Source organism: Trachinotus anak, unplaced genomic scaffold (assembly GCF_046630095.1).
Source record: "Trachinotus anak isolate AG129_WGS33_773 ecotype Australia unplaced genomic scaffold, CSIRO_AGI_Tana_v1 ptg000034l, whole genome shotgun sequence".
Taxonomy (NCBI): Eukaryota; Metazoa; Chordata; class Actinopteri; order Carangiformes; family Carangidae; genus Trachinotus; species Trachinotus anak.
The window spans coordinates 6,210,860-6,236,791 of NW_027273885.1; the positions used below are offsets into that span (position 1 = coordinate 6,210,860).

The following is a 25,932-nucleotide window of genomic DNA, read 5'->3' on the forward strand; positions in this document are numbered from 1 at the left end:
CAACGTACTTTCGTGACACCTGGAAACTTGTGTGTCTGCATCTGGAAGGTTGCACCCCTGTGATTGAGGGAGAGAGACCTTCCTTTGACATGCAACACAAATATGGCCAGGAGAATGGGTCGATAAAGGGGCTTTGGGAAGGGACTGTCAGCAAAAATTAATATCAGCACGCGAGGACATAACACAGGAAACGGTTCAGTGGTTCACCAAGTTCTGGCAGTTATTCACAACGACAACTTTTCAAACACTGCTTTGCGTGGCTGTACTAATGCATTCATCCAGGGCAACAGAATCTACCTGGGTTATGAAGAGGATATTCCGGGTTTGTGTCAAAACCGTCTGGTTGTCATTTAAATTTGGTTGTCATCCAATATGTCTCCAATATGTCTCAGTTCATACTATTCAAATTAGTGGCGACATAGATGAAGAATATTGTTGGCCTCACCTCTAAACCTGAGACACGAGACAGACATGCTCTCTAAATTCTTGAATTCACTGGCGTGTCTTGATTTCTAAGGATTGCCTGTGGCTTGGCTACCCCTAAAGGTGCTTGATTTGCCAACGTTAGTATTTCCACTTTTCACCCCAGATATAAAACAAGACCGCCAGGTAGCTGCTATTAAACATTTCTACTGCCCACTTTGAACAATTTTTATACCTGGTGGCAACAGTGAGGGCTTCAGGTTTGGTTAATGGTCAACTGGCAAGTTAGTCTTTGCGTCTGATGTAATGTGTTACTGCCAAAAGGTTTTCTCTTTCAGAATAACTTCAACTTCATGTTTTGCCCCACTGTTGCAAATGTGTATCAAGTTCAATGATTTTATGGATAAAATTCAACTGCTTCACTCACATAACTTGTAGAAAAGTTTCACGTGCTGTCTGCAACAGGTCTTTCATGTAGTCAGTGGAGATGTTTTGGCAGGGATGTGCACGGAGGTGCTATCAGTTTGACAGACTCCAGCCTGAAGCGTGTGTTTGAAGTCTCTCCATCCTGCTGACCTGCAGTGCTGTCTCCACGGTACTGTAATGGGGGATTTACTGCCAAAAGAAATTCTTCATTTGGAGTTAAGGAACACCTGTTTTTTTTCTGCATGGACAGTTTGATTTTCTTTTACACAATTTACTTGAAATTGACTGACATCACTGGTACAATATTCACTGTTCATTTCTCCTGTTAAATCAGTGGATCTCTAACTTTTTCTGGCATGCCCCCACTACAGAAGCTGAAATAATCCCCCATTGGTTGGCCCAGGTTCCACTTTACCACTGCTTATGATAACATTTTTCTTGAAAGGTGAACCATCAAGATAATGATTGGAGAATAAAACAGTATTATAAGTGATTTAATATTTTCAAACTATGAAAGTAAGTCGAAAAATGAAAAATATTTTTCCTCACCCTGCTTTTGTCCTTTTCTGCAGCACAGACATTTCTTGTTTTGCACCATCTTCCTCTCTTTTACTGCTTTCTGATAAACTCTGAGTATCTCTCTCCTTCCACTTTGGTATATCCCACTGGCCTCCTGTCCCTTCACTCTCTACAGTGCACTTGACCCGCTCTCACGAAAACGTTTTCCTTCCTTTAGCTAAGCCCATTATTCTGTATCCTGTCCTAAATTCTACCTTCCATTAAATCTCAGATCCCCAAGGTATTAAAATGAGATGTTTTTGATGTTACCCTAACCCTAACCCTGCTTTTATATATAAAATGTGAGCATAGACAGAAAAAATACTTATATAGAAGTAAAGGGTGTAAATAACATAAATACTTTATCTTTTTATTGTTTTTGTATGTCCTGATATTCAAATAGTGAGCACCCTGGAAGATAATTTGACAATACCACACACAAGATTTTGTTTGTGGTTTGCAGATACACTAACAAGTCCTCTTTTTTCAAATAAAGTTGGATGTAATTGACTTCTAAATTAGCAATATGAATGTTTTCTAACCAGGCACCTCTATCAGCAGACTGACTTTTGCTCCTGTTTTCACCAGTGTTACTAACTGAATTAAAAATAGCAGTAGATAAAATTCTACAGTCATGTAGCAGGCATCACTTAGATTTCACATGTTGGTGGACATAGCACTGGCCAGAGGGAAACAATCAGCAAGTCAGTATCAAATATCAACCATGTTTGATAATGACAGGGAAAGTGTGTGGCCCCAACATCTACCTTGAACTCATTTGACATTCAACAAGAATTCATCGCATATGCAGGTGTTCTGCTAGGCAGCTATCATTTCTGGCTGCCATCCTTGTTTGTATCTAAGCATGGAGATGGGGAATGTTTTTTTTTCTTCTTGAAAAAAATTGTCTGAAGGATTGTTGATTTGTCCTGTGTTTGATAGGACTCAGTGAAAATTCTTAATCTTAAATATAAAAATACTGATTTCACAAGAGAATTTGAAAATACAGTCATCCTCCCTTCAGCATATGCACGTCCTTCTGCCAGCCGTGAGCCTTTGGCTACGGTCGGTACACGTTCAATGTACCGACACAACCAACCAATACAGCACATTTAGACATTACAGGAAAATGAAGTTAGCTGTCTAGAAGTACAGCAAGTTCTCTCCATCTCAGAAGCGCTTCTCCAATATTGACACATGTCCATCTGAATAGATTCAAACATGCATCTGCCTTTGTAGAAAAGCTGATAGGAATGCTCTCTCTCTCTCTCTCTCTCTCTCTCTCTCTCTCTCTCTCTCTCTCTCTGAAAAGACCTGTGTTTGGCTGAAGTCTCCTGTCACATCCTAGATTTAAAAACAGAGCCAAAAGAAGGTGCAGACATCTAGTTTGCTCTCAGACCACTTGAATTACAATATACTGAAAGGTGGCCAAAAAATGACTGCCTACCCCAGCTTTAAAAGTGGTTGCCATGGTGTTTTAGCTTTTTAGTTTACATCTCCTAGATCTGCTGTTTTAAGATGATTCATTCAGTATTCCTTGTAATTATTTTTTTAAGCAGCAGTACTGAAAATAGCTTAGATGAAAAATGTGTGTGATGCTCCTACGCAGATCTTAATGCCATCGCACTTAAGATCAGATCAAGAACTAAAAGAAACCAAAACAGAACGAAACAGCAGGGGAGAGCTTAATTCTTGCCACCCAACCACAGCCATGGTGGTGGATAAAGAGGCAGTCTGCTGGGGTAACAGAGGAGAGAGACTGTGGGTAACACTGCATGATGGTGTAAAGGGAGGTGGAAACCGGGTGTATGGAACATAAAAAGCCTTAACACTGTTACCGTTGACTGTCTGCGTGTGCGAGATGCGATGTGACAGCTGAGCAGGGCTGTGAGGGCAGAGATGAATTCACAAATGTTAGCCCCAGGGACCAGTGGGTTAGGGGGGAAGGAGGTGGGAAGGGGTGAGGGGGTGACGGTGCATGCAGGGGAGGGCAGGGAGGGAGGGTTGGGAGGTTATCAAGGGCTTCAGAGGGTAAACTATCTGCAGTGCAGCCAGAATTCTCCTTCTGCCCTTTGCCATGTTGAAATCGACCATCTGATGGTACATCAACAATAGAGCATTTATTATCTCATGTTCTATCATGAAACACAGCTGCAGGTATGGAGATAGCTGGGTGAAGCCTTCATAGCATTAGGTAACATCCAAGGTCAACAGCAAGGTCAGTACTTATGGTCTTATCAAACCACACAAACTTAAAGCTGTAATGCTCTTGCCCAGAGTTAGATGAGAAGACTTATATCCCTCTCAGATGTATACAGTAAATATGAAGCTACAGCTGGCAGCTGGTTAGCTTAGCTTCACATAAATGCTGGAAAAGGGGAAACAGCTAGATTGACTTTATCCAAAGGGAACAAAACCTACCATCACCTCTAAAACTCACTAATTAACACATTTTGTCATACTTTGTTAAATCTGCAGTGTCTCTGCCGGTTGCCTGGTAACCTCATGATGACAACAAGATTCCAGGAAGTCACTGCTCCAAGCCAAGAAACACACACACTAGCTTTGAACCATTTCAGGGGCTGCATCCTTTGGAGGCTGCATTTGAAGACTGATTGTGTTACAATGGTGTGACTTGACCGTCGCATTTCAAAGGCTCCTTCAAAAGCAGCCGAGAAATGTGTCCTTCTTTTCCTGGGCAAGGATCCAGTGGGTGGATCCTTTGTGGCCCAACCTATCGTAGCCCTAGCGTATTTTTGGTCAAAGCCAGGCTAACTGTTTCCCCAAATTTTCCAGTCTTTGGGCTAAGCTAGGCGAAGTACCTGGTGGGTGTAGCTTCATATTTAGTGGACTGTTATTAGATTGGCATGGATCCACTTATGTACTGTAAGTCTCAATAGCAAAGTGAATACATGCATTTCCTGAAATATTGAACTATTTCTTTGAGACTGATATATTGTATAGGTATATTGAAAATTTGCACAACAGTACCAACAGCCAACAGTACATCCTATTATACCTGCTAGTGCTGCCAAATTCATGTGTTGTGTTGTAAAATGGATATTGAGAAATTCATGATGCACTCATGGAGAATTATTACTTCTTCTAAATTGTCATCCTGATTATTCAGAAAAGCTTGTAGTTTATCCAGAGGGAATACTTCCAAACATGTGAGTCAAATATCTCCCTCCATGTGCTATTCTAACAACAGGATGTAACCCTGGTTCAGTCAGATAACAACCTTTCAATAATGCAGAGCTCCTAGACTTCCATAGCTGTGAATTGCAACTGTTTCTCATTTACCTTTGGTTACCACATTCTCCCACATTCAGCCCTCTTGTCACCCTATTATTTCTCTAACCTCCATCTGATGCTGCCCTACATAAGGGTCTGTCCTGTCCTTCCTCCAGGACAAATTCATTCAGATGCCAGGTGAGTGTGGTGCCACAGTTCCCAATCTTCCCTGAACAATACAACTCTGCGTCGCTGGACCTGTTTAAAACACCGGCCTAATACCAGATTGCAGATGACATAAGGCATCAGTCTCTCAACTCATCACTGCTCTGTAGCTCACACACAAACACACAGATGTTCACTCACAAACACACACGCACACTTCCTACCCTACCAGAACAACCTCTCAGCGCAGGCAAAATTAATCACAGATGCCACCAAGAGTGAGTCTGACAGCACTGAGAGAGCGGTAAACGTGTGTGTGTGTGTTCTGTTAAGCAAGAAAGAGAAAATCCGGAAAACCATTTAGCATTTTAAAAAGCTGCAGCGTCTCCAACTCAGCTGAGCCCCATTAATTAAAAGGACATGCCCTGTTGAAGCCCAAATGAAATCTCACTCTTATTCACAGTGGAAGACGTCTGTGAGAACTATCTTTTCCCTGCCCCATGGTAAACCCACGTAATCTAGGCTACAGACTTTATCATAATTGGATGAGGATGATTTATGCCAGGTAGAGAGTAATGATGAGAGAGGCACCTACTGCACCCTCCCCCCAACCCTACCCTCACACACACACACACAGTCTCTCAGCTTAAGAGGATGTCATGTACCACTGTATACACTTAGAGCTTCTTGCTGCTAACATACTGAGGGAGCTCTAAATTATCTTGATTGACATTTTCATCACACTGAGAGATTTGTCGTCACTGTTTTGGCATGTTTGTGTCATTTCAGAGGGTTTACTTTCCACTTGGTTTGTCAAGTTGGAACTGAACTCAGTAGTGAATTTTGAAGCTTATGCACATCCAAATACCAACCACTTGTGTCTATGTCTACTCTTTACATGTGGAGCCTAAGGTCTTTAAAGTCATTGAATCCAAAGGCTGCCACCTATGGTATGGATCCATGCTGTGACAAACACAACTTCCTGTGTGTGCTGAAGTACAGAGCTGACATCACATTCACAGCCTGCTGAGTTGATGGCCCCTAATACATCCTCGTGCAGGATAAATGCAGAGGATTTTCTTCCTCTAATTAGAAATTAAAATTCAACTTGAAAAAAAAAAACATTTTAACTTCATAACAAATATTTTACTGGATTGGTTTATTTTGGCCTCTGTGGAAATGTTCAGAGTGCCTTAGCAATCTACTCTGTAGTTAAATATATAGCTTATAAGACGTCATCAGTGAATCAGGATCAAGTGTGACGTCAATGAAACACAAATTGTGAGTTGAGTAATGAAGTCCTCAGCCAATCTTTTAGCCATGTGGCTGTGAAGCAGAATTTTTGTGTGTGCTTGTGCTTGTGGGGTTGGGTAAGCGTGTCCATATTCATGCCTGTCTGCATTTTCATTTATGTTTTTATTCATGCGTTAGTAGTTTTACACTATTTCCTCTGCTGTTGCTAGCTGTGGGGTTTTGCTTGTGGCTATCCAGCCTACTTAAATTTCAGGTAGCTGCACTCCTTATCCCAGAGAAAGGTCCCTGGGGAGGTCTTGTTGTTTGAACAAAACTTTCTACCATGTCTTACTGTAAAAAGTAAATGAGGCTGCTTGCCTCATTGTTGTGGACCATGCATAAGGGAGAGAAAGAGAGAGAGCAGGGCAGCTTTAATAATATATCCGCAAAAGCTTTTTTAACCTATTCAACACTGCAACACAGCCAGGAGGCTTTATCTCATTAATGGGATTGAGTGATATGGTTGTCTAGAAAACATAATTAAATTATGGCATTCCATGGCATACATTGTAATGATACATACTGCAGAACCTAAACACATACTGTAGAACTTACAGTACCTGTGGCACAGATACATCTGCTGTAAACTATTCCCATTGGATGTACCTGCAAGCTGCGAATATAAAAACCCCTACTTTCTTAAATGTCTGTGAACTATGCAATATTCTTCATCCACAGCTTCTTAACTTTCATCAGAAATGGTATAATGAGGGAAAAGAAAAAAAGGAGAGGAGATGGTAATAATGCTTTCCCCACCATATATTGGGAGCGGATGCGTAGCTAATGAAATGGACGACACAGAGGACATGTTGCTGATACAGTGGTAATTACCAGCTGCTGCCACTGCAGTACTCACACTGCCTCAGTCACATGCTCATAGCCCTGAGCACGACTTAGGCAATGCTCAGAGCAACTCTTCCCTCAACTCTCCTCTCCCTGCCTGTCACTGCTCCTGTCTATCTCTGCCTCTCTGTCGCATTACTCTATACTTCTCTGTTGTCTATCTCTCTTTGCACAGGCTTCCGTTGCATTACCCTTCACTGTTTAACTGTGCCAAGTAACAGTGCAGTTAATGGGTTTCTTCTATACATATTGCATGTTCACAGCTACAATATTATCTCAAATGGATCATTATTTCCAACAAAATGCTAATTATGACATCCATTGTTCAAAACCTGTAAGAAATAAAGATAAAATAATCATACACTCTTGCATTCACACCAAAAAAATGTCCAAGAGAGGAAAAAAATGTAATTTAGTCAACATCAACTTCATTCTATTATCACATGCAGTTTCCACATTTTCATCAAAACTCACTTATCTCTGAGTCTGACGGCTACAAGAGTGGCTTTATAATATAAGCTTATGACTGCACAATCTGAAACCCAAGCTACAGTGCTCTGAACATGACCCAAGTCAACGAAAGCATGCATAAATCCAGTGATGCAGTGCATGAATAAAAATTTGCTGATTCACATGTTTACTTCAGTGCCACTGTTCATGACTTGTTGGGCTAATTGATTGCTGCCCCTAAAGCAAGAATTCTCATTATAATCCAGCGTCATCTAGTAAGGGCTCCTGCTGCCATTAAACTGACAAATATTTAATGCCAAGCTATTATAAATGTCTGTATCCCACACCCAGTGACACTTACTTTAGCAACATCAGCTATCAATGCACATATAAAAATCTAATGGAAATCTTCAGTAACTCAGTAAGCTCATCAATTAAAGACAGAAAACAATTATATGTCTGCAGTGTTTTTGTCTTCTGTACTGTGTGGGCTTTAAGACACAGTGCTATTATGATATTGATTGGGAGTGCAACAAACTGCAGAGCCCTGTCAAGTCCTGTTACTATTCTAAACATGTCCATTCCGTTAGCTGCACAGTGCACACATTTCACTCATTATGATTAGCATATGCTAATATGTCTATAGGTGAAATACGTTGGAGTAATTACAGTGCCACAAGACAGGAGGGTTTTAAAATTGCAGTCCATTGATTATGGTAAACAGGAAAGATCTCATGGGGGGTAAATGGATGCATGTAGGCAGAGGAAAGTTGTAAAACCACCGATGCTTCAGAGATCCTGTACTGCAATGTGGGATGAAAAAGTATGATTCGCTTGGACGATGTATGTTGAAGCACTTCTGAGACAGTCAGTAGGTCGATCCCGTTTACCGTTCCAAACCCAACAGACGGCTCATTAGTCAAAGAAACATGGTTTAACAACAAACAATTATGCACAGAACCTAGCACTGCGAGTGGAATTGCAACACCTGCAGAGACCCTTAAAGCTAATTTGGGAGAAATCCTTTGAGTGAGACATTAACTCAGCACAAATGATATGAAAAACTCAATTAACATTTAACCAAGTGATGAAATACAACAATACAAACAAGTGTGCCTCTGGGCGCAGTGAAAATAAACCCTCATTAGCCAGATGGAAATTATTAGAATAAGATAATAAGAAGACCTCCCCCCAGTGCAAGGCCGCACAGGGTGAAAAAGTTAAAGATGTTGCTTTTATTTACTGAAGATGAATATTAACAAAGAATATTCATAAGGAGGAAAAATGTTTATTTCTCATATAAATCCAAACTATTTTGAGCAGGTACACAAACTAGATACAGGTAATATTTTACTGGCTGATTTCTTACTCTTGTTGGTTATTTAAAGCGGAAAAGATTGAATCCACTCTGCTAAATAATGCTTGTCCTTATACTGGTATTTTAGTCACAGGGCTGCCTTTGTAGTAGATAACCATATTGATTTCAGTGTTTGTGGTCTTTGATCGACCAAACAGCTCGCTTATCTCATCCCTGCATCATAATCGAATTAAAACATTGGGAGAGGAGGTTGGGATTGCAGGGGGAGGTGTTGCTACCAGAGTGGTGATGGTCCCAACCTATTCCCCTTTCACGTGCCTCCCATTAATAAAGTCATATATCATTGTAGGCACTGGTTATTCTGCCGCTGTCACTCTTGTACTGCAGTGGGGTTTCCTCAACCACTCAGCCTGGCACTTTCCTCACCCCACTGATGAATAAAGAATTGGTTTGGGGTTAGTCCTTCATCATTAAAATCTCCTCACTCCTCTTGTTATATCTCTGAATCTGCTGAATTTGAATTTCCATCTGTTCTAGTCAATGATGTATTTCTCTCCTTTTGCAGCCTTCCAGTCAGTTGACGTACGTTTATGCTGCAGTTTATGACTTTGTCCGAACTCTTTGTGAAACACAATAAAGAAAACAATAAATCTACTATATACATATCCCCCTGCACTGTGACATGCTTGCAGTATCCTGGTTGTTAGATCGAAATATGTAGTCCCATAAAGTGGAGGCATGTGTTGCTATTAGAGCCACATGCAACGCGATACAATATAGAGATATGATTTATGGAACACCGCCGTAACCCCTCTGATTCCCATCTATATTTGCTGCTATAATTACACTGAACAGCACTTTTCTTGTACTTGCTGCATGGATTGATGTGCATAATATATTTGCTTTCCGACAGATTTTAAATAGGAAGCATCAAACCAAGGAGTAACCTTGGCGCCTCATCCAAGTGCAGTTACATCGCTGTCACTTTGAGGAAAGCAAAGTGTAAATATGCAAATTTAATTCGCTTTTTCATTCCTTTACAAGGGCTGCAGTTACAAGGCAATGACTCCCTCTGTTGTTTTTATTAAGACCAATGCAACGAATGGCTATTAGGCTTGTTGACAATACGCTGAGAAACTCTATGTCCAGTGAGATACATGGCCTCTAAAACAGGCTTAGAAAAAAAAAGCTCAACTTCCCTGAAGTGTGAAAAACTGTCATAGCATTGCTTACATGCAGGGAAATGGATGCCTGAGATGTCCAGCTTTTAGCTGAAGCAACACAGAGAGTGAGATGGTATGGATTCAGTGTCTTATTCAAGAACCTTTCAACACTTTGATGAGGCCTATATGTATTGTTGTGGGGACTGGGTCTATGGTTGTTACATTTCATTTCAGATTTTCTCTAATGATCGGGCCACCCTCTTGTTCATATTACAATGTGACTTTCTTGTGATTTGTCCCCACGCTACACTGTCATCATCAGTACATTTCCTACTGCTCAGTATTCCATCAACATTTTCCACTAGTTTATGTATGAACCTTTGCTTTTTGTTGCCAGAGGGACAGAACCTGCCCCACATCCAGGAACACCAGACAGAGAATATAAAATTAATATTTCATAGAGCTCCAACGCCCGTCAGACAAATTTATGTGGACATCCCATCAATAAATGGTTGAAAGATTGATAGAATATGATGTCCCCGGGTGGAGCATGAAGCAGCTGGTGGGAGTGTTGATACAAGTGCTATTTTTGGAAGATCCCCAGTTCTCTCCTTTAATCTAGTGGGGCAGGCAACTGATGCATTGTTGCATGCATTAGTGTGGTCTGGGAAAATGGAAAGCAGAAGGGCATAGTGTCACAGGAATGTCCCATCTCTGTCACACTGTCCGTAAAAAAAGATCACATTGTTGCCAGTAAATACAGTATGTATTTATCGAAACTGGACTTGTCAAATGTATATGTGGAAAACAGAAATGTGACTGTCTGCAGTTTGCAAATGCAGCTAATGGTGCTAAATAGAATAATTTTCAATGTAGATTCTGTAACATTTCACGCCTTGAACTTCAGCTCTTCATAAGTTAAAACTCAGCCTAATTATAAAATAAATACTTATGATTAGAGAGATTATGCTAAACTAAAAGAAAAGTGGGTTGCACCACACAGCCTAGTTCTTAAGTAGCTGTTCTTAATATTTACACTTTGGCCTACTAACTGTCAGGTGTAATCGTTTTAACTCAGTTAGCTGAGCCAACTGACAAAACTACTGTTTAGCTTTTAGCTAACATATGAACTGATTAGATTTAAAAGTAATATCTGACTGACACCTGAACAAAATGCTGGATTATAATCATGTAAACTAGGGAAATTTTAAGTTATGTTTCATAGAAATAACACCATATACCTCAAATTAGAAAACAAATAATGTCAGTATATTAGGCTAAATGACTGCTTAACATTTATGATAGCATAACCTGATATTTCCCACTCATTCTAGTCTGTATGATTCTACTTACTGTGACACACATGCTGTATTCCTTAGTGTATGCAAATAAACAGGAATAACCATTTTTACAAAGGATTGGCAGTTGACTTTGGTCCGTAAAGTTGTTTGGCAATTAGCCTGTGTGATGTGATTATGGCACCACTAAATTGTTTACTAGCTACATGTTGGAAGCTTTAGATAGATAGATAGATAGATAGATAGATAGATAGATAGATAGATAGATAGATAGATAGATAGATAGATAGATAGATAGATAGATAAAATACTTCATTAATCCCAAGTGGAATTTCAGACTGTCCAGTATTTTATAATGTATTGAGTTAAGATTTGAGTCTGTGTCATGATTCATTGCACTTAGTTGAGGTGTCTAATCTCATATAATCTAATTTAGTAAATACTTATCATCCAGTAAGACCATGAAGGATTTAACACACCAACTTTGTAATGGAATCATGAATCACTAGTGCAAGCCACTTCTGAAACTGAGATGCCCATAGACTATGTTTTAAAAGATTAATGAGCAGGAATTATCAAGTGCTCCCTCTGCCTCTGTGACATTTGTCTTCCACCTGCAGGTCTCTGGGCATGTGCCCGGAGGGTTGCCTGGAGGGCCATGGCCCTCCATGAAACCAGAATGAATATTCCAAATAGCCATTAAAGAAAAGGCAAAGATCTAAAAGCCTATTTGTCTGTGATTTTGGGACCAACACAGTGACTCAAGGCATAATTAAGGAAAAGTTTAAAGAAAAAAAGAGCATGCAAATCAGTGGTAAACCATTTGCTTTGGAATACAGGCGCATAATATTACATGTACATCATTCTTGCATGGTTATTGAAACAAACTAAGTGAACCCATACAAAAATGTTTAATTTTCAGCTCCATTTTTTTTTAATCCTAAAAAATTTGACGCACAAATAGTGACAGTATACTGCTGACAATTAGTGATATTAGGACAGTGATGACAGTAATTCTCATCGAGCCCTTCACACCTGTCTCCTGTAGTAGTTTCATAGCTCTTCTGCAATTCTCTGACATCATAAATAAATTAGATGAATGCCAAGGTAAATGCTGGATATTTTTGTACAGAGAAACCCACATGCCAAGGATAGGGGGACCACACATTATTAGTTGTGACAATGACAGACCCAAACCCCTGGAACAACCTTCAATGGATTTGACATGGTCCCATCTTGCTGGATCTGTCAAACTCCTCTTGAACTTTTCTTTCTATTATTTTGTGGTAAGGAGCACAATACAGCCTGGAGCAGCTCCTGCATGGGTTTGAAGTAATGTGCTTTACCCTGACAGTGAAGATAAAGGGCCGAGGCTGGGGGGGTGAGGAAGAGAAAACATCAACTCCGAGGTCTTCAGAGAGCTTACTGTGAATTTGAAGGTTAGCTCTGCAGTTTTATGCCAATATAAGGCTGGTCTTTGATTCAAACAGTCCACAAGAGCTACTGCAAGCAATTAATTTACACCTTGAGTATTACACAGGAAAAAAAAGTTGACCTTCTTGTGCTCTCCATAAACACCTAGGCAGCTTCTCCATGAAATGACAAGGCTAAATGAAATTTTATTTCATTTGCATCATTGACTTCTCGGAGGTTGGCAATTTTAGCCAGTGCCTGGGGTAGTTTAACAATCTCTTAACTGTGGGCCAGTCATGCATGGTTTATATGAGAGTCTATTTTTTAAACCACAGTAAACATACAAGGATGATGACATCACTTCAGCTGTCCCGGCATACGATCAAGTGGAACTCCTGTCTGAGAACAGCTGTGTTATTTTGTTTCAAATGGAGGAATTTCCTTATCTGCTATAACACTATAAATTTAAACCCATGCCATGTCCTGTGTAATTTCTTCAATATACTAACATTACAGATGGTGGTCTCACTGACTGCAGGGTTCCTTATCCAATGAGTGTAATTTTCTCAGTGCAATTACATCATTGACGGCGGTCAGATTGCTAGCTCGAGCTCAAGTGGAAATCAGAGAGAGATTTTTAATCTGGAGGTTTTGCATGTAAAGCAAATATTTGCATCACAAGGAGATGGCATAACACCCTCTGATTGGCTGATTACCATAGCGATGAGAATCCTCAAAGAGAAAACTTTCCCCTTCGGGGGGTTGAGCTCAGAGTTATAGGTTACGAGCTGAAAATATTGACTGTCTCTGAGGGCATGTTCTGCTCAGCAGCAGGAATATGGGATACTCCACTGCTGATTATAATGAAGTAGGGAAAAGGCAGATGCTTACTTTTGGAAGAGGAGAAAAAAAAGGAGAAGCAGTCTCTTTTTGACAGACCTCATTATCTTGTCTGAAGGTGTTTGAGGCTTTAAAAAGCAGCAGCAGCAGCAGCAGCAGCAGAGAAGAGCAGAGAGGAGTTAGAGATGAAACATCCGGAGACGCTGTAGATTCATGATGTGATGAGCTTTATACTGTATGGGTTCCATTCCTTAATTATTCCTCTAGGACGGTCATTTCTCCTCCATTCCTCGGCTATGAAACACCCTCCATATGGCACCTTTGGCAAAGGGCATTATTCTGCTCCTCAACAGGCCGGCGTCAGGGGTGAGCCTGGCCATCTGAAATGTGCTGACACCTCACTTCTTGGAACAGTAAAAGGGGTAGTGATGGGAGGAGTGGGGTAGAGGGATTAATGTATGTAAAAGAAACGTCCCCTTTTCTTTTTACTGCAACAGATGCTCTTGATCATGCTCTTCATCAGTTGCTGTAAGTTAATGACTGTTAGTCAATGGACACCCTCTCCAGAGGGAACTGGGCTAATAAGGGGATGCTATTTGAGTTTAGTGATGGAAAGGAAAAGGGGTTTTGGATGTCCTGCCGCAGTCCGTTTTGTGGTATGGGGCCGATGCCAGACATCCCTCTCTCTCTCCCGCTCTGTCTCTCTCCCGCTCGGTCTCTCTCTCCTTCTGATACTGCTACTCAGCACTGCAGCACTGTAGCAACAGGATGGATCTCTGCCTTAATGTGTATACGTGTGTTGAGAGAGAGAGAGACAAAACGTGAGAGGGGAGTCACAGAAATGGAAATGAAGTCACAGCACGTCAGGGGCAGCAGCAACATGCAGCACTGATATTGAGATAACAAGCATGTTGCAGTGGGGGAGAAAGAAACGGAGTGGCTCGGACACCCTTCAGAAGATTTTGCATCCATTTGTTTTAGGAGGGTGCTGAAGCGGGGTGGCACGCTGCCAGTGATGAGCTCTTGTCTGTGTGTGTGTGTGTGTCTGTGTGTGTGTGTGAATGAGGGAGGGAGTCACTTCATCAGATGTGTCTTACAAAGTGAGGACAGAACATTTCCCTAAAGTCCTACACTTAATATTTGAAGCAAATCTGTCGAAACAGATTGATTGAAAATGATTATTACTCTGCTGGGGAAAGGATGAGTAATGTTTAATTTGCGTGGCTCAGTGTGTGCACTATAGCTTTTCTCTCAAGCCTTTGCTGCAATCTAAGAATCTTTCTGACTCACCTAGTGACATACAGGATTATATGGACATAACAGATCATATGTATATTGCATATAGACTCAGTGTTATTAAGTACAGCACACTGCTATTGTTGGAGAGGCATACTGTATGCAGTATGTATTGTCACTTACCCAACTATCTAAAAGCAAGCCTATAGACTGCAGTCCTGAATAATAAATGACATCCACCACAAAAGTGGTTCTCCTGCTACCCTGAATTAAGTATGATTGATTCACAGATTGCCACTGGAACTATAGGAACCACTCAGACACCATCCCTATCAATTGGTTCTATCCAATAGCAGCACAGGAGGTGTGAAATAAGACTCTGTATAGTCAGGGGTTATTGCTGGATAAGCACTGAGTAGCTCTTACAAAGTTACCGGCCATTAAACTGTGCACTGGATGCGCTGCATGGGAAGCTGCTCTGTGACACCACAACGCTAAAGAGGGATGGCTTAATTAAACTTTCATCTGACAAATATTCATGTGCCTTTAATGATCCCGAATCACTTAATTCCACATGAATTATGAATATTAATGAACAGGAGGGAAGGGCGGCGGAAGGGTGTGTTGTGTATAGGTTGGAGCCTAAAGCAAGGGTGGGTGTTGGTGAAGGAGAAGGATGTGTCTGGCCACCAGTAAATCACTTCACAGTCCCACCAAACCCTCCAGGCCAGAGGTCATAATTGGAAGTGAGTATACGCTCTGTGTGTGTGTGTGTGTGTGTGTGTGTGTGTATGTGCGTGCGTGTAGCCTCATTACAACAGTCTTGTGTGGAAGCATTAACTCGCCATGAGATTTCACCCAGATCTGACCAGAGCAGAGGTGGCTGGTGGTGGCCTATTTCTGGGGTCCTGCCCTGTCACATCTCACCTCGCTGGATGTTCACTGGCCACCATCTTGCCCTTGAGCATTGCTCCCATTTTGTCGAGTTTTTTTCTTTCCCCTACTAATTAAAATACTGCTGCCAAGTCTCAGGTGCAGGCATCCAAGGACCCAGTCATAAAAACAGACTCATGTTCATGACTGTAAGTATAAGACGTGTTATGTTTTAGAGCTAAAGTGCATACAGCTATTTAATATTTAGCTTGAAAAGTGATTCTCTAATTGGTATAAATTAGGACAAGGGCTTTCTGCTTAGAAACTAGCAGACAGCTTAAAAGGCATAACGGCGCTCTGCTTGTCAGTGTCTTGGATCATAAACAAAGCCTTGCAAATCTGTGAGTTTCTACAGTGCATTAAACTTGAACAGCTGAATGAACATGTGCTCTGTGAAATAATGAGTATTCATAAGAGCAAAAACAATGAAGTAGCATATGAGGTGAACTTCTGATCTGATCAAATTTAACCTGAGATGTCTTCGTTACCTATACAGGATGTCACATGTACAAACAGCAAAGGATTTATTGAATCCATATACGATCATATTCCAATAGTACCAATATATACATACCAATATAAGTGGTACTGAATGTAAAATGCAAATCTGCTCTGTGACTAACCAAGTTTCTCTCAGGAACTCTTTTCTTAACTTGAAAAATAAAAATACCACTGTAGAATATAATAGTGGACAACAATACGTCCCCCCTAACAAGCCATTTAGAAGCCTTTATAGTTATGAGAAACCTGAAAGTGGGCTACAGGCTAAAAGAGAAACATGAAAAGAGGATATTCCTATAACAATCGAACCCAGTTCATATCTCCACATAAAAAAACTCCTTAAATTCAGCATTTTTCCTTCCGCAGTGCATAGCAACTGTCTCATATCCCCACACAGATGAAGACTCTGCTTGTGCAACTATGCCATAACCAGTATCTCTGGATCAATGCTGCCATCTACTGCTGCTTTTAAGATGCTTCAGCACAGTAGCATCTTACTTGCACAGCAGTATCTTGGAGAGTGAATGAAATGGTTACTGTTGAGAGATTTAATTGATGTTTGAATCAGATGTAGGTCTGTTTAGAAATCAAAAGGTCTTTATTTATTGGTGAAGCAAAAATACACAATACTGTATTCAGTCAGTTTCCATAGGTGGTAATGTTTTTTTTTTTTTGTTTTTTTTACAGATTTAGAAGTTCCGCCTGTTGTGTCTTCCATTTCCTTTACTCCTTGTCCTCCTTTCCATACTGTATTCTGTGTCCTGTAGAACGGCACTTTCATAGTGCTGCTGAATTCCTTCCAATGGCTGTAAAAAGGGAGGAAGAAATACATCAGGGAGATGTATGGGGTAATGGCAATGTAGGAGCCCAAAATAGATTCAAAAGCTTTAGTCATCAAACAGTATACTGCACAGGTGTGGTTTTATGGATTAGGCCTTTTTTTTACTACTTCCATTGCAACCTTGCAGCATTTTAAATCATAAGCATTTTGTGGGAAAGCGCCAATACATCCAATATGTCAAGTGTTGACAACTGTGCGCAACAGCACAGTGCACACAAGACACTACGAAAGCCAAGATCTTTGGTGTAAAATTGCAGTGTTTTGCCGCAGGATTAATATGAGTGATGGAAACACATTTTGCATGAAATAAATAATCATAGAGATTGCAAAGTGCAGATACTTGTAAAGTGGCTGATGGCTACCTTCCATAAATTAAACAGCAAGAAAAGCAAAAGAAGGGCAGTCTTCAAATTGTGGTGATGTGTCTTCCCTGTTTCCCTTACTTGGGCTTTATCGGGCCAGAATCTGTGAGGACGTTTCCCAGGCGTGAAGGAGAAAATCATTACAGATTAAATTGATGTAATTAATATGGAGGACAGACACTGAGGCCCATCTGATTAGGGTGGAAGTCAAGCCTCTCATGCCGCCCGCTTGACCTCCACACTCAATGATGTCGCCAGAATCAGAAACACTCGGTTCCAGGCTCTTGGGCGACTCAAACAATCAGAGTGAGCCCCAGGGTAAGAAAAAAACAGAAAAGAGAGAAGAGAAGAGAAGAGAAGAGAAGAGAAGAGAAGAGAAGAGAAGAGAAGAGAAGAGAAGAGAAGAGAAGATTTTTGTTTGCAAAGGCAGAATGTAGAAAATTGTATTGGATCTTACTAAAGGAAGGCATCAGAGTATGGGCTATGAATAAAAAACTGGGTATTTAAACTAAACATTGCTAAATAAATAAAATCATGCAATCAACATAACCAATGAAAATTATGAATGTGCAAATAAAACACTGTTTGCCTTTCAAGGACAGTAATTAATGCTGCCTTTAACATGGAAGGCATTTTGTCGCATGGGAAATCAGGTGAAAATTATAAACGGCTAAATTCCATTTAGCTGCATCACTTTCAGGTTTCAGGCATTTCGCATGCTGGCTCATTGTCTAACTGTCTTGCCTAACTAGGAAACCTAAATAGAACAGAGCCACTGTTAATGTCATTAGTACTTTTCCAACTATGAACTATTCTGCTGTGAAAAAGGCCTTTTTTTTGGTCCTGGATAGAGGTCTATGTTTCTCAGAAAATCAATATTCTTTAATGAGGATTGCATGCCTCTTGGCAAGTTCTATAAATGCAGATTTGCAATTCAAGCAACTCAAACAGTTTGGCGTCAAAAGAAATGCTTGAAGGCTCTCAGAAGACTTTCTTACTCTCACAAAAACAGAATGAAGATGAGAAAGCAGACAGTCATGTGGCTGTAGGACAGAAGTGATTAGTTGACTTATTAGTAAATCAGCAGAAAATCATTCTCTTGAATATGAGGATTGTTTTCTTATTATCGGAACTATCAATATTTTCAGACATCTTAAAAACTAATGGATCTAAAAAAAAAAAAAGAAAATGAATTGACAATGAAATTATCAGTTGCACCCATCGAAGCCAAATTATAAAAAAATTATAGTTTACCATTAAATCATCAATTGTAGCGTTACAGGTAAAGTTCAAATACGTTTTCAAAAACGTTTTAAATGTTTTAACAACTCTTCCGTTTGTCTTGTTTAATTTATTAAAATAATTGTGCTCTAGCTCGGGATAAATATAATGAAATAATAACAATAACAACAACAACAACAACAATAATAATAAATATAAATATAATTAAATAATTATCTGATCAAAACATGTTAATATTCACCTCTGACCAAATGAGTTATGGTTAACCAACCGTATTTAAAGTGTCGTAAAGTAGTTACTGTTCACTACGACGGAAACTCAAGTATAACGGCATTTCACTTTCCGGCAACATAGGCCTTCCGTTTGTATTCCGCATAGAGACTTTTTATACGTTAAACGTTGGTATTTATATCACCTGGACACTGCCCGTGTTTGCTCAAATACAATGGGAATAGAGGATGAAACGGACCGGACGCTCTTCATAAGAAATTTAGACCAAAGAGTGTCGGAGGAGCTTTTGTTCGAGCTGTTTTTACAGGTGCTGTTGTCGCTAACAGTTAGCAAATGTCAAGTGTATGGCTAGCATAACACACGTAATGCTAACAAAGCGAAAGAGTGTCAGAGCTGAAAGGACCCAAGAATATTAAGTTATGAGTTGGTAGGCTCTTGTGTGGGTTCTTTACATATGTTGTAACGCCAGTGTTTTAGTTCACACGCTATGGATTATTTCTTAATTATTTATATTATTGATTCACTCAGGGCGGGTAGCTAGCTAGCTATCGATAGCTTTAGCTGGTGGCTATTTGGGTACGACATTAATTAATTGCTTTTACAGGCAGGACCTCTCATCAAAACTAAAATTCCCAAAGACTCGGATGGGAAACAGAAAACGTTTGGCTTTGCTGTGTACAAACACGAAGTGTCCGTGCCGTACGCCATGCAGCTCCTCGACGGGACTTCGCTGTTCGGGAGGACTATTCATGTGCAGTTCAGATCAGGTAAGCTTTTTTTTTTTTTTTTAATGGATGCATCACTTTTCTCTAACTCCATGCCACACAGTAGGAATAGTCATTCACCCTATCTACACATAGCCTAAGTTTGAGTTGCAATGTTTTTATGCCATGCGCAAAGACTGTAATATAAATTCAAAGACATTAAATTATCACTCTTCAGATCTTAAGACGGGTTCAGTCGTGATCTGTTTCATGTCCATTCTGGTTTGAATGACAACTAAACCCACAGCAGGTTAGCCCTTAGAGCGCAGTGTCAGATTTCTTAAGTGTAATTTATATACCTTATTAGAGGGCTTTTAATGCACTATTGCATTATTGGCAGTAGTGGATTGAAATTGACCAGGCTGGAGTCATGCTTAAGACAGGTTTAAGAGGGCTTGAATGTTACTTTTGCCACTGTATATTGCATTTCATTATAATATCAATAAGTAAGTTGTTTGTTTTATAAAACAGTTGACAGTTTTATAAATATTATATTTTTCTCAGTTAAAAAAAATGTATATCACACATTGTACAAGTACAAGATTGTCATACCTGCACAGTATGTTTGGTGGTTCTTTTCAAACTTGGAAAAAAAAACAAAACACTCTTTTACTAAGAAATTGTGTTTTCTTCCATTATAGGTAGTAGTCATGGCAGCAGTCCAGGGAACTCACAGAAGTCAAGTCCTGCAAATACCCCAAATCCCCACGGCCAGAGGTAAGAATGTCTAATGAACAGCTTTTCCGGCACTGCCAGAAACAAAATCTGATTAACATGAGCATCAGTAGCATTACAGCAACTCCTGACTCTTTTCTGCCTCTCAGCACCAACGTAGATAGTTCTTTCAAGTCTGACTCATCTTTTCATTTATAGCTCTCTTAATGGTTCTCAGTTGCACCTAGAAAGTGTGCCTTAACCACTGACTCAATGTCAAGGAGGTAGAGTTTGTTGCATGAGTGGACAAAACACTGTCAACATGGAGTCAAACACATCTATGTTGGGCTCTTGCAATAACAGTGTCACCACAGCACTGGATGTTTCAAGCTATCTGACCTGATTGGAGGAACTGTAGCAGTTGAAAGTGGATTTTGTTTTTAGCTCTCTTCTTGATTATGTAGCTTACTGGGGAAAAATATGTGTTAAGTTTAAATTAATCATTACATTCTGTCATTTCTGACAACTGGTTCTTCATAAGCTTAAAGGTTGCTTAAAAAATACCAAGCAGTTCATATATCTTCGTATAATAGTAGGCTGTACTGAAATAACAACAGTAGAATTTTACACACCTATTTTGTTGGGTCATTAAAGCAGCCTTTTTGCAATCAAGTTTGTCAGTAGCAAATATTTTGGAGGAATAGTAAGTACTGTTTGTTTGTAATTGCAACCACCATCTGTGTGTGCTAAATATGTTCCCAAAAAGAATTCCTCCTTATTGAATATTACTTAGACATGCAAGTTTTTCATGCTCTTTGCAGTGCCCTATGTGCTAAAATTGGAGCTCTGACATAAGATGTGGCATGAAATGAGATTGGACTGGTCTGTATTTACACATGTAGAAGACTCAGTATGCAATCCTTTCCATGTTTGATGCCAAAGTTTGTGCAGTAGTGCCTGTTTAGGGCATTTGCTGGAAAATCTGAAAGTACTGGCATCAGAGTTGAATTAGGAAGTATCAGACTAGTGTAATATATATATATATATATATATATATATATATATATATATACACACACACACACAGACGGGTGACAAATTAAAGGAAAAACCAACATAAAGTGTCTTACTAAGGTGTTTGGCCACCATGTCCTGCCAGAATAGTTTCATTGCGCATTGACTCTAAAAGTCTGTGAACTCTCTCTATGCAGGGATGAATGCCATCCTTCCAAAAGATATTCCTTCATTTGGTGCTTTGCTGATGGTAGTGGAGAGCGCTGTCTAATATGTCTGTCCAAAATCTCCCGTAGGTGTTCAATTGGGTTAAGATCTGATGACTATGAAGGCCATAGCATATGACTCACATCATTTTCATACTCATCAAACCATTCAGTGACCAATTATGCCCCATGGGCGTCAGCATTGTCATCCTGGGAGAGACCACTCCAATCAGGATAGAAATGTTTCATTATAGAATATAGGTGATCAGTCAGAACGCCTCTGTACTTATATGCAGTTGCGCATCTCTCTAAAACTAGTGTTGTACTTTCCACATCTGCGAGCACGTGAGGGTCAGCATGATGGGGTGTACTTGAAGCTCTGTGTGGACTAAAATTAAGTACAGTAACGTCAACTATGCGTCAGTGGTGTTTGCAGCTGTCCACAACGGAGTAGAATTTAGGCCTAAGAGGGCAAGCAGATGCAAAACATGCCAGCAAACTACCCCCCACATCATAACAGAGCCATCAGATGCCCTCGCTGTAGGGGTCAGGCATCAGGCCTTTACCGTTTTCTTGGTGTACGCCACACATGCACTCATGGAGAATATGGTGAAATATGACTCATCTGACCACATAACTTTTTTCCACGTCTGTAGACTGGTGCTTATGGTTTTTGCTAGGGCTGAACAATTAATGTAAATATTATCAAAATTGCAATATAGCCAAGTGCGATATCCAGATTGCAGTTTTTATGGTCAAGGTAAAATGTGTAACAGCGTACCATAAATGAAGCATTGTGGTTCTACAGAGACGCCCTGGCCTAAAAACATATTCTCCAGACATGATGGAATATGCTTATTTGATACAAAGATAACACATCCTCATTTTTATATTTTTTTTTCTGTGAAAATTAAATGTAAAAATGATCATTACAACTGAAACTTTGACTCATGTTGCAATAGCAATATCTGCCAAAATAATTGCAAAATGTTTTTTTTCTTTTGTTTTTCGTTTTGCATATCGTTCAGCCTTAGCTTTTGGAATGAGGTTAGGTTCTGCAACCCTACTACAATATCCCTTTCTAACTAACTGTCGACAGACTGTTTTGGATGACACAGTCTGATCATGTCCTGCGTGGACGTTCTCAGGCACCTGAGGAAGAGCTGATCTCCTGTTTTTCTTTACACATCGCACTAATGCATGAGCATCACGGTCATCAACTGTGTGCTATCCTATTTCCCTATTTCCGGCTTTCTCATAGATCTAAATGCAGGTGTCACTTTAGTCACTGTCCCTACTGAAACACTAGTCAGCTGAGCAGTCTTTGTGACTGAAGCTCCTGCCATCTGTATCCCATCAATGAACCCTCTTTCAAACTCAGTTAGATCTTCTCTTTCTGCCATCTCAATACAAAATCAGAATTAACTGCGGCTGCTCTGCATTTTTATACCTGCCACAGAGCATGATTGGATATTAATTACCCAACTATACTATGCTATACAGCTGTGTGAAAGAATCTGCATTTATTAGGTTTCTCCACTCATTCGTTCAGGTTTTTCCTGATTAAATGAATTCCTGAACAAATAATTTGACTCCCATGTGTATGTTTTGTCTGCAGGTCCTGCATTCTTTGGGGCTTATATTCTGTCAATTACTTCTACTATAATAGAAAAAAGTGTTCAGATGAAGTCTTTTGTAAAATGATATGAGGTTTTAAAATAACTGTTGCTCAGTTCATGAACAATACACAGGTGACCACAATATCCTTTGCTGTCTTGTAGGATGATTGTAAAGAAAAAAGTAAGCTTGTTTTAACCTGCTTCCCACTTCCATAGTAGTTTGGTTTGGCCAATTCAGTCATGTCTACATCACTGTAACTCATTTCCACTGAAGGCTTGGCTAAGACAAAAATAAATAGATAAAATGAGCCAGAAGTTGTCCAGTTAGGATCAGCCTACTGATTGAAACATTAGTTGCAATTTCAGTTCCTTGGAAATGGATCTGTTGACTTGGCTTGCTATCAGTGTGGCTGGACTTGTTCATCAGATATTCCATTACAGATCTTGGCACTGCATCCTTATCACTGAAAAGGGATGATTCATTACTTTGCCTTTTATATGTTGTTGGACTAGGTATAGCTTGTTAGCTCAAAGTCCGAGTTTGAATTTGCCAGTTCTTAACAGTATGTAGCATGTTTGATACAGGGGTATACTCTTGCTTGAACTGCTAAAAGATGTTTATTTTCTTATCTATCCATAGGTGTTTTCTCAACATTTACATTGCCTCCTTATGAAGGTTAATGTGTGGTTAGATCACACATAATGAAAATGGTATGAGACCATTGGACTGTGGGCTTGTCACCTTTCAGTAATCTTGTCATCTCTATCTGTGCATTTGATGGATATTGTGTTGGTGAAGTTTTGTTCTTTTAATTTCCCAATGGTTCATTGCACATCTGGCTGAATAATATTCTTTCATAAAGTGATCCCACAAAATTTTTAAAAGAGGTGAAATAAGATCAAAGCATGAACTAACACATAACTTAAAAATAATTTAAATAATCAAAAAATGCAAAGAAGTCAAACATACATTTTGCCAAAATGGAAGGTTGTCAATATATGGAATGTGCACCTGACATTATGCAGAGTTTTTTATGCTTTTTGTGACAAAACATATGACAATGGTTTGCTTTACTCTTGCAGAACTCCAGTCCAGCTCAGTTCTCCTCCATATACTCCGCCCCAAATGCAGAGGTCCTTTTCATCTCCTGATAATCTGCAGAAGCATGCCATGGTAAAGTCTTTGTTTTCTAGTCTTTTACAGTGACACAGTGCTTCAGAGTAATGACAGAATGTAGTCCTTATTTAAGATGTGATGAATAAAGACCTGCTCTTTGCTTGATTTGAGGTAAAAATGTGCCTCTGCTTCTCAATAACAAACGAGGAAATGTTTCACTATATCAGGAATGACAGAAATAGAAACAGGCTTTTTGGCCTCAATGAACCTTATTAAACACAGGTCTCGTTTAACTGACTTTCCCTTCATCTGTAGATGAACAACCTGATGTGGCAGCTCCACATGCAGCAACTTGAGCAGTTGAACGGCGGCTTCTCCAAGCCTCTGCAGAGGCAGTCGCATGCAAGTGGAAATTCTGGTGGAGGTGGCTCAAGGCAACACGATAACATCCCCTACCGGCATCATCCGTCTCACATGAACAGTGGCGGCAGAAACCAGCGCCACACAGACGAATCGAGTTCCGGCCGTCATCAGCAACACAGCCACAGCCGGGACAACTATCACCATCAGAGCGACAGGAGCGGCAGCCGTCACCATGACAGCAGAGGTGGACACAGACATCATGACGACAGAGGCAGCAACCGTGGCTACCAAGATGGTAGATGGCGACGGTACTGATCCATGCTAAGGACTTCTTTAAAGACTTCAGTTCTTCACAAATTTGTGTGCAGCTTCCTCAAGAGAGCATGAATTATGATGATAAATTCACATGTATACTCAGGTGGTTTGTACATGATCCTACCAGTTTGAAGATTTAATAACCGAAGCCTTAGAGCCATTTTTCTTTACTTTTAAGGCGTTTTTAAATTTGTAAATTACTTTCATGTGAGTATTTCCTCACAGATGTTCCTCTATATATTCAGAGGAGAGGAACAGTTTTAGAGCAAGGACAAAGAAAAAATCAGATATGACTGGTATTCATATTTGGAAGACATGTCAAAAAAAAAAAAAAAGATTGAAGATATTGGCCAGTTTTTATGTTATGCAAATAGTCTTTAAATGGTGCTCTCAGAATTTTAAAATCTTCAGGTATTTTTCAAAACAGAACGAGTGTCAGCTAAAAAAAATCCACCAGCATCACTATCACTGCAATAGGGCACCATCCTTTCTTATTGTTAGATTAGTTGACCTTGCTCTTTCTATTTTATTTTTTTATTCTGAGTCTGTATGACAAACTGTTTTACAATGAAGATTTTCATTCTTATAAACCTCCTTTCATTGATTGGTTGCATTGTCTTTGATCTGCGGACAACACCAATGCTCTGGGTCTTGGCTGTACATCATGAATGCTATTTACAGCCCTTTGTATATGTGACCGAGTTAACTGAGGTATTGTATGTTGATGCTACATGCTGTAATGCATGCACACATGGCCTTATCTGCACCTATAAATGGCCCATGTGTAACTAATACACTTGTACAGCGGGTTATGAAGTAATCTACAGGTGGCGCCACACACATCCTTTCATTGAATCAATTAAGATGTTAAATATATCTGAGCCACATGATCAGCTCCTACATTTGACCTTTCTATTTAGGATGCTTTCAAGTCTTTACATGGATTTGTCACCAACTCGGTTCACTTCACAACATGCAATTATGTTTCAGTTTATTTGCTGTTCAGCAGAGTTGAACACAGTGGCATTTTCTCTTTTATCAGAAGAGGCTTCACACCACTTTGTTAAATGACACAGGTTGTTCTCAGTTTACAGATTTTTGAAGATGTCT

At 39.8% G+C, this 25,932-nt stretch overlaps 1 protein-coding gene across 1 annotated transcript; it reads left to right on the forward strand.

Annotated features, from left to right (window-relative positions):
• The first annotated feature begins 18,855 nt into the window (after nt 1-18,855).
• On the forward strand, nt 18,856-25,426 carry rbm7 (RNA binding motif protein 7). Its single transcript, XM_071471849.1, has 5 exons — nt 18,856-19,077; nt 19,375-19,537; nt 20,176-20,251; nt 24,111-24,201; nt 24,460-25,426. The coding sequence occupies exons 1-5, from the start codon at nt 18,985-18,987 to the stop codon at nt 24,820-24,822; spliced, it is 786 nt and encodes a 261-aa protein (XP_071327950.1). The 5' UTR covers nt 18,856-18,984; the 3' UTR covers nt 24,823-25,426.
• The last annotated feature ends 506 nt before the right edge of the window (nt 25,427-25,932 follow it).

Excerpts from the sequence above, each read along its gene's own strand:
- rbm7 (XM_071471849.1), top strand. The coding sequence starts at position 18,985 with ATGGGAATAGAGGATGAAACGGACCGGACGCTCTTCATAAGAAATTTA. Across the intron at positions 19,078-19,374 it reads TGTTCGAGCTGTTTTTACAG|GCAGGACCTCTCATCAAAAC; the intron begins GTGCTGTTGTCG and ends TTGCTTTTACAG. Across the intron at positions 24,202-24,459 it reads ATCTGCAGAAGCATGCCATG|ATGAACAACCTGATGTGGCA; the intron begins GTAAAGTCTTTG and ends CTTCATCTGTAG.